This window comes from Vipera ursinii (assembly GCF_947247035.1).
Source record: "Vipera ursinii genome assembly, chromosome: 3".
Classification (NCBI taxonomy): domain Eukaryota; kingdom Metazoa; phylum Chordata; class Lepidosauria; order Squamata; family Viperidae; genus Vipera; species Vipera ursinii.
In genome coordinates, this window is record NC_139516.1 from 50,271,887 (window position 1) to 50,282,089 (window position 10,203).

Sequence of the window (10,203 nt, forward strand, 5' to 3'; positions counted from 1 at the left end):
AAAGGTGGCTGGTGAGTTAAGGGCGAGAGTTTCTGAAGAACATCGGCAGCTTGAAAAACAAGATGCTAAACCTCTTTAAGAAATTAAAAAGATATGTTCTAAGTAAAACATTCACAAACAAAAGGCTATTACAAGCTCCATGAGCAAGATGCAGAATCAGTGGAATGGGAAGGGAACGAGGGAGAAGCTTCATCAGGATTGTAGTATTGCTTGGCAGAGCAGAAAGAGGTTGAGGCAAGAATTTGCTCCAGGGAAAATAGATCACACTGTGGCTGCTGAACCACAGCAAGAATTTTCTGAGAAAAGCAGGAACTTCCTAATTTAAAGAAAAGAAGTAAACATTTCTGCTTTTGCAGAAATAAGAGCAAGGAAAGAAATAGAAATTGTATCTGAACGGGAAGACTTTTGACATTATGAAACTGCAAGTCTTTCTTATAGGATAGTAATATGGTCATTGGAAATTGCCTCTGTTTTCAACTGTTATTTTTGAAAAAAAGTCCAATTATTGTTTGTCTCAGCAAATTTAAGAATAGCTGTTGTACTCATATTCATTAATTAATGTGATTTTTTCCCCTCACCTCAAAGTTCTGTATAGTTCTAAGCTCTACAGATTCTTCAAGTATATTGAGAATCGGGATGTTGCAAAAACTGTTTTGAAAGAACGTGGCCTCAAAAATATAAGAATTGGCATTGAAGGTATGTACAGTGTCTCTTAAGTAATAAAAAAGTGATTAAAAGGAAAGTAGCTACACTTTGCTTTTCGAAACATCAGTTTATTGATTTTATTAGTCAGCCCTATGTAGTTTTGCTGATTCCTTATATAATAAACTTTGTGGAGGTCTTTGGAATGACCCACCCAGTCGGTTCCTGAGAAATTGTTATGCTTAACATTCCTTGAGCTTTGCCTATTTTGGGGTGGGGTGGGTGGATGTTATTTAAAGTCTGGTCCTCCCTTCTGAAATTAGTAGCAGCAACCTGACTCAAGGCCAAACTAGGCATAACAGTTCAGCTTTGTGTACTGAACACACGAGTCAGTTCCATTTATATACTGCTCAAAAAAAGAAAGGGAACAGAAAATAAGATATCCTACTATTAAATACAGTACATTGTGTTGTTTTAAGTGTTCCCTTTATTTTTTTGAGCAGTATATTTTCAGTGCAGAGAAAGTCTTTTCATTGTGTCAGTCTTTTTTAGTCTATTGTCTGCCTCAAGATGTCTTGGGATCAGACCTCCCAGACCAAATGGCTTCCTTTTAGGAGGATGTTATCCTTTTAGGAATATTTATTAGTTGAAGAAGTAATAAAAGCTACACGTAGGGCCTGGAGTTGGTTTGGGAGGATAATTATACCAGAATAACTGTGTTTCAGGTTATCCCACTTGTAAAGAGAAAGTGAAAAAGAGGCCTGGAGGACGCTCTGAAGTTATCTATAACTATGTTCAACGTCCATTCATCCAGATGTCTTGGGAAAAGGAAGAAGGAAAAAGTCGGCATGTTGATTTCCAGTGTGTTAGAAGCAAATCTCTAACAAACCTTGTAATGGCGGGTGAAGACATAGCAGAAGATCAAGAGATTGTGTTGCATCACCCTCCTCAGGTAGACGAGCTTGATCGATTAAATGCACCACCCTCTCAAATGGATGCTAATGAAGTGGCAGATTAACTAAGCAGCACAAATGGCTCTTCAATGGACTTGATTTGGCTTTTGGATGGGGACTTAATGCCCACCTCGGAGCAGAAATTTCTTTCCATGATTGCTACGGTTTCTAAATATAGTCTCTTCAAGCCCAGGGGACTATTTTTATCAAATTTGCTTTGGGGGGGGGGCAAGCATTCTCTTAGGAGAACTGGAAATCTGAGGATTGAGTTAACATTTATGCCTGTGGCGAAATAATTGAATTGGAACTGAAACAATGGAAACATATTTTCAACTCACTTGAATTGAAAGGATTGATTATGTGACATCAAGTTGTTTTTTCGATTCCTACCACTTAGATTTTCTCCATTCCTACCACTTAGATAGATTTCCATGATGATCTATCCCTAATTTGTTTGTTCAAGTCTCCCAACACTACACTCCCAATGCCCCTGCAACTGTCCATCCATCTTGCTGCTAGTTGTCCTCTTCTTCTCTTTCCTTCCTGCTTTCCCAGTATTATTAGAGCCTTTTCTCTAAAGACTTTGTGTAAAATATTAGAAGTTGGATAATTTGATCATTTGTGCCTCAAGTGATAATTCTACACTGATTTGCTTGATGTTCTATTGAATTGGCAGGAATACATAACAATATGTACACTGACTCAGTTTTAAAAGGTACCATGTCATGAAGGATTCCATTGTGGTATTACAACCATTATCATTATCATAGCAATGAGTTTGATACCCTTCATCCTCCATTACCTGTGGCTGAAATAGATATTTATACAGAAACATCACACCTACGATGCATGCACTTTTGTCACCTTTCTTTTCAATTTCCTATCCTAACACTGATATAAGAGCTGAAAAAGGAAGATCAGACGCACTTACCAAGGTAAGCACCTACAGAGAGAAATTGGAATCTCTGAATGCCCAGTGGACCACTCAAATTAGTTATGAGGAAAGAACCATTCTAGTTTACACATATGGCTAAGTAGTGTTTACTGGAAATAAAACTACTGGAATACAAAGGAAAATACCACTTGGAGAAAACAATGTGTCATCTTAGGCTCAAACATTCAAGTAATAACACCGGATGAATGAAGATGGCTGAACATGCCCTCCCCCGCCCGCCCGCCCCCAAAGCAAAGGCTGCAGAGCAGCATCTCTTGAAGCAAAGAACTTCCTTGTGGAAGGATTCCACAGCATTTTTAAGAAAGTGACTTTTTCAGGAAAACCTGCATTACAGCAGCTATCATTTGAGTCTTGAATATGGAAAACGTTTTGTTTCATATAATCCATCCTCTTGCTTAAGAATATTAATCTTTGAACTTTGATACTAGCAAGGATGTCAGGTTACATGCCATCACTTCTCAACATTTTGGCTAAGAGAAATTGTTTGGAAGAGTAAGTTTCCTAGCTTTTCTCAGCACCTTGGGACAATCAGGATACTTAAGGCTGGCCCTTAATCAATTAGGAAACATAATCAGCAGGAGCAGTAGAAAGTCATATATAGCAGGGCTTCTCAAACTCATATACCGCAATTCACAAAATGATAAAATGAGTTTGTATGATCCCTTCCCCCCATTAATTTCCTTGGGATTATGGTTGGGCGATAAATATTGTACCTGTCAGGACCCACCCCAAACCACGTCTTAGGAAGACAAAATTCTTGAAGTCAAATCTATTCCAAAAAGAATCTTTACTATGACATGCTTGGTTGTAGGAAATGAGACAGGACTTAATATTATCCCATGAAGTAAACCCTTATAAAGAGTTCCCGGTTTAACCCCCCTTAACCCCATTTGGTCAGTCCCCCATCCTTTCTCTCGTATCATCCATCTCGTGGGAAAAAGGAACTTAGGACCCTTCATGTTTATTGCTGTCTTCCGTGACAAAAGCCAGATGCTAGCCCCCCCTTTTGTTTCCCCAGTTCAAAAGGCTTCTCCTTTCCTTTGAAATGCCTAATACCGGTTCAATACACATCTATCCTCTTCTCTTCGGGAGATGGCAGAATCCATGGAATAATGTTTGAAACATTCCATTTATGAATATGATATAAATGGATTCTGACAGTACCTTTTTAATAATTAAAATTGAATTCATGTATCAAATCAAGCAATGATAGAACTTTACATTTATACTCAAAAAGAAAAACAGTAAAAGGAAAAGCTAAAATTTTTAGTGAGAAGGATTTTTTTTAGTTTTGTGCAGTTCCTAAAATCTGGGTTTCATTTTAAAGACAGCTGTTTTCATTCTAAAGCTGGGGGTGGGAAGTGGGGAGAAAAGCAAGTCTAAAGTGCTGCGGTTTACAAAACGCTGGCAGTCTGTCAGTTGTTTTTAGCATTGGCATTCTCCCTGCACTGCCCCTTGGCAGAATAGTCACAGCACATATTCTTTCGCTTCATTTTCCCCCTTCCCTTCGTTGTAACTCAGCAGGTGAGGTGGCATTAGATGCTTTGCCTGGAAGCTTTGTGCCTTACAGGCATGATTGTTCCTCCATTGAAAGGGAAAGGCAGTTTGTTAAGGCAAAAATAACATTATCTAAGGCTCTGGAGCTTTCAGGATACTTTCGCGTCAGACTGGAAAGCCTACTCAGAAAGACAAGGAAGCATTCCAGACAACTATTATTTCATAACCCCATTAAGGATTGTGACCCACACTTTGATTAATGCTAGGAATGGCTGGGATTAGTGAAGGCATTTACCAGTGACTCTGCATGGAACAAAATATAGACAGTTTCGTTGATAGTAGAAAAGAGCAGGTACTTTCCCTGATACAACAGCAATTGTGGATTTCTCCATCCACTTAAGATCCATCATTGCGAAAATAAAGAATGGATAGCCACAGTGCAGACAATTGGGTTCCACCTGCTATTGCAGGGAATGGTATAGTTTTGGAGGTGTGCTCAATTTTGGAATGGAAAACCAGCTTTTAATGCAGGTGAGAAAAAGTTGCAGAAGTTTGTGGATGCTTTCTTTGTCCACAGCACATACTGGAGTGAGTGTAGAACTGGAGCTACAGAATCCCTGAAACTACAAAGATATCAATCTCCTGCAACTGGTCAAACCAGGAGGCAGCTTATCATATATTTCCTTATTTCTGGGTTGAAGTTCTACCCTTCCATCCTTGTGTCAGTAGAAAACTGTTAGTGTGTCCTCTATCCCTATCTCTATTGCCTTGAATTCAGTCATCTAACTTTACTCCCAGGTGACAAAGCAGATCGGATAAAGACTGCACTTGGGCTGCGTCAGAAAGAGAGAAGCTATTTTCACACTTATACATCTAAGGTTGACTTAGGTCTTTCTTGCTCATGGACTATGATTGATATGAAGGTCATATGGGGGGGGGACAGGAGAAAAAAAAATGTCATCAGGGTGTATTAGCTACAATCAGATCTAAGTGAAGAAAAGCCAGAAATTGAGTAAAAAGCAAGATGGGGAATTGGAGGCTGCCTTATACAATTAATGTCTTTAAGATGTGTATAAAATGAATTGGGTTAGTATTCTCTTTGACCTATTAATGGCTGAGTAGTTTCAGCCAGGGAAGATAATGAGCACTTTAATGTAGACTTATAAATACAGATTTATAGATCGGTTAGAGAAACCTCATAGATCAGTAAACACAGCTGGAATACTGCTGAATTTTATTGGCTTGAGTATCAGGCTGTTTGTTCCCAGAAGGGCTTGCTAGAACTAGTGTAAGACCTGCTGGATTTGGTTAGAATTTTGCTGTTTCAGGAAAACTTCACAATCCTGTGTTTCACAACATATGGAGCTTACAATTGAAATGTGTTGTTTTTAAAAAAAAAGATGCATCCAGCACTGAGCTAGATAAGTAGGACCTTTATAATATGTATTGATCAATCAGTGTATGCATCTCAGAATAATTGAATGGAAAATTCAAGCTTCTTTAGTTACTAGATATTGATAAATGTCAGTTTGAGGCAAAAAGATAACTTCCTACAAAAAAAGGAATTGTCCAACATTAACTCCGGACAGCTTTTAGATGAAAGCTTTCAATCAATCTGTCACTTCCAAAATAGATTTAACACATTTTGGTATTATTTCACTGCAGAATCATTAGGATAAAGCAGACTTAATTTAATTTCTGTACACATTTAATCAAGAGCCAGTTTGATCTAGTGGTTAAGGGAGACTGAATTCTAGTCCTTCCTTAGGCACAAAGCCAACTAGGTGACATTTAGCAAGTTGTTCTTTCTCAGCCCTAGCAGGTAATGGCAAACCAACTCTGAAATCTTACCAAGAAAATTTCAGGGACTTTTCCAGGCAGTCATCAGGAGTCAACACGGATTTGAAGGCAGCAGGAAAACACACACATACATACATACAAACACAAATTTCAGAAAAAGACATACATTTCTGTATTGGAACTCAATAGCCAACTATAAAGCTACAATCAGGGATGTTCAAAAAAATAATACACATTCTCCTGAGAGGATTCTCCCTTTTACTGTCAGGGAAACAAGTCATTTTGCATCTTTTAAAAATAATGACCAATAAATTATCCAAAGAATGATCTTAAGTATTGAAACAAAAAAAATGTATCTACTGTAATCTTAAAAGTTGGTCATATTCAAAGACAACATTACATTGGCTAATACAGTTATCTCCAACCTTAGTAAAATTCAGAATAGAATTGGAAGATTGTATTTTTATACTGCCTAACCATGTGTTCAGGGCAGGGATGGCAATCAAAGTATTGCTGAGTTTGGAGTGACCTTGTACTTCCTGTTTGAATATATCCAGTGAGGTCATTCCCCACTTGATAAATGCCAAAGTTCTCTTAATATTAAGGGGGAAAAGTTTTTCCCCTTTCTATTCAATTACAATCTGCCACCTTATAATTTGAAATGATTATAGAGCATCTTGCACTTTGGAATGATGGAGAACCTGTCTTGTCCTTTTCATTCAGGTACAGTATTCCTTCAGATACTAGAATATTGGTATCTCCTTGCCCCCTTTTCTTTTTCAAAGCTAAGCATTCCTAATTCCTAAATCTTCTTTGTAATAAGACTTGGTTTCTAATCCCCCGCTAATATTTCCCTTTCCAAATCTGTTTATCTAAATCTTTTTAAAACTGTGGTACCTAGAACTATATGCTATAGTCAATACGGGGACCAGTGAATGCAAAATCTTATGCAAGCCATATTGTAAACTAAGGTTGAATAAGCAGTACAATTAGCTCATTCTCATACAAATTAAATGTTTCCTTGGAGGCCAATCATCTAGACAAATTTGTTTTAAGTTTGGCCATTTCTAAATTGGTTGACAATTTTTTCCCCATTGTTGAAATGTGAATAATGCACATTTGATTAAGATATCTAATGTACTCCATGGCATTTACATGTTGCTGGACTACATTAGTTAACAATCCCAAAAAGCATGACCGATGGTGAAGGGTGCAGGGCACCACAGTTCAGCAACATCTGGAGGCCATAGCTTTCTTGCACCTAGAAAAATTTGCTGTAGCAGATATAAGGCAATGATTATGCCATTGGATCCAGATCAAAGTCACGATTTTGGGAAAATGATTTCAGTGGGTACAGACCAAACCTGAATCTAACTCACTAGATAGATAAAATAAAAGGCAACTTTTAAATCAAAACGATGACAAATTCAGGTCTGTGAAGTTTAGGCTCATTGTATCCCCGTGAACTGAGTATTACTTATCTCACATACAAAGGCCAGCAAGACTTCTTGTAGAATCACTCTGATCTGTAGAGTGAGCATTAGAGGCAATACAATTCAGAGGTTTTTCACGCAGATTTATTCTAAAAAAAAATTCTTAACTGACGCAAGTTTTTGTTTTCCCCTCCCATTGCATTTGGGCAAATGGAAAATTTCAATTCAGGAGCAATCACAACTTTATTCTTTTATTGTGATTTAGTTTATAAGTTAATTCAATGATTAGCATTTACAAGATCATGCGGTTTCAGTATTTTTTGTTAAGGTTACTTTATATACTTCTTCATAGACTTTATTAAAGTACTTTTTAATCTTATTTTCCTGTGACTTTTCTTTTGATGCCTTCTCAGCCATGTACCATCAGTAGAAATTACATACGTGTATCTATATTCACTTAATAGGCTCCACCTATCGTAGATGTGCACATAGAAACAAGACACAGTATATATCTACAATTGATGTTACAAAGTCTAAATGCTGATGTGTAAATTCTATCAGTTGAACCAGATTTGGTTATAATTAAGGTAGTTTGCATGATATGCCTCTAAATTTCCCTATCGTTGCAACAAAAAAGGTTTATATGGACAATACTTTAATACTTTATATGGATTAATTCCTTTAATCCTTTCCTGATGCCATGTATCCTTTTCTTCCCTTCCCTAAATTACTTGTTGATTTTTTGCAAGTATATAAATTTAGTAACTGGAATAAAATTTTGCATCAACTGCATTTGAAAAATATGCTGAACAAATACATCTAATCACATACTGATTATAATAAAGGAACTTTTAGTACATTTTCAAATTCAGAAAACCACCACAAGAAATAGCAAAACTACATTTATTGAAAATGAATTTTAAACATTTCAGAATGCAAAGATTGTTCCATATAGAATTGGTCTCTAAATAAAACCAACAAATCACATACAAAGTGTACTAAATTGTACATTGCATTTCGGAACAGCCATATGCAGATACAAAATAATTGTAATTTACCAAAATAAGGCAGAACCCAGGCACAGCGGTTAGTCAGTACCTAAGTGTAGTATAACCTGCTAGGAATCATACACAACCAGCAGTGTGTTGCTTATATTTAGCTTAGCCAGGATTTTTATTTTTTGCCATACCCCAGCAGGCCAAAATCCAAAACTTTTGTAGTTTTGGGGGTATGTGGGAGATACATCAGTGATTACTTAATAATTTAGCTCAGCAAAATATAGCAACTTGCATTTACTAATATGATAGAATTGCTTGACCAATTAGATCTAAAATTGCTTTAGAACAAGGAAGTGTCATCCTAGAAAAGTGACTTTCAAAAAGTACTATGAGCTTGTGCAAGATGTCAAGAGCCAGTAATATGAAAGTGGCAGCCTATGGGAATTATGTGCTTCGGTGCAGCCAAATTATGGTTATGCATTCCCAATAACATTGACAATAAGGGCAATTAATGTTTAACTGGGTTCCCTTTAAGTTAGAACTTAATACTTTTAAATTTTAGTTAGCTGGGACTTTTAATTTACTTTGAGATCAATACCAACATAGCTTGGGTTAAGATGAGAAGGAATAAGGAGTCAAGTTCATATGGACCACTCACTAAATTGTGGGTCAAGTACCAACATTATGCATTAAAATATATGACCCATTTTGTGAAAACCTTTAGTGTTCCCAAACCTCATTGGAATCCAAATTCTAATGCTTCCATGCAAGGGGAAATGGCAGGGTTTTTTTTAAAAGAATGAAATAGATTTAATTTTCATAAGCTTGTTAATATACTATCCTTGTTTGTGAAAACAAGCACACTACAGAATATCAGGATAGTCTACTGAGATCTTGGCCACTGTCCAGTTGCAGAACTCCAAGTTAAGTCTTTTGCTTATAGCAATATGCTTTATTCAACTTCACTAAAATAAAAAATAAAAAACCAGTCCCTCTAGATATTTCCTAATTACAAAAGACAAGTAGAATTACACCTTGTACTTAAATTCAATTTACCGACATGCATACTATCCTTACATTCATAATCTATCACACTGTGGCATAATGTCATAATACAAAAGAAATACATTACTGTAATGGAGAGAAGAATGTAACACAATGTTCTTCCCTTTGAAGAGTTATTGGCTGGTCAACTCTCTTAAGCCATCTGGTTACCCTGAGGGTTTTCTACAGCTTTTTTATTTAAGGCTTATTAAGCACCGGTTATATATGCTACATGTTTTCAATATTTTAGCAAGCACCAGAATTTAACTTCAAATCCATCATTATCTACAAGTAAGCAAAACCCTAGCCTCACTATGGATGAGACACGTCCAAGCATGGTAATTGTAAAACTAGGCACACAAGATACTTAAAAGCAGAAGCAAGACTTGCTTCCCTTTTAGGCTTCTCCAAGTTAAATGTAAATATTTCATTTGCTTCTTCCTCACTGACGCTTCTGTGTATATTCACATCTAGAAAGCTACTTGGAGTAGCAGGGTTTCTCAAGACTCTTGGGAAATAGAAAGCAAAACTTGTGGCATTGAAAATAAGGAAGAGGAGAGTTTACATTAGGGCTTTATATGGTAGAAAGGCACATGGCACGTTCTCAGAGAACATGTATGTCACTGGCATGTATGTAGCTACATTAAAAAAAAGTTTTGTTTTTTAAAAGTCCAGTGGGCAAGAACAGATGAAACAGAATGAAACAATTTATGGTCAATGTGAACGGTTGAAGCATTGTTCACTGTGATATTACTGCAAGCTGCTTCAGATCTTTCGAAAAGAACAAAGGCTTTTGAATAATCCTCCTAAACCGGAACTGACATATCCTTCCTGAATTTGATCTATTTGAGCAAAATACTTTTAGCTGCTCTTTGCCCATT

The 10,203-nt window shown here is 36.7% G+C and overlaps 1 protein-coding gene across 8 annotated transcripts in view; it reads left to right on the forward strand.

Annotated features, from left to right (window-relative positions):
* KCTD20 (potassium channel tetramerization domain containing 20) overlaps positions 1-1,957 on the forward strand; it is an 18,031-nt gene extending 16,074 nt beyond the window's left edge. For all 8 annotated transcript variants that reach the window (XM_083360447.1, XM_083360446.1, XM_083360448.1 and 5 more), the window contains 2 exons: positions 586-696; positions 1,368-1,957. In XM_083360447.1, the coding sequence (XP_083216573.1) occupies positions 586-696; positions 1,368-1,660 (404 nt within the window). In that variant the 3' untranslated portion in view covers positions 1,661-1,957. The remainder of the gene's footprint in view (positions 1-585; positions 697-1,367) is intronic.
* The last annotated feature ends 8,246 nt before the right edge of the window (positions 1,958-10,203 follow it).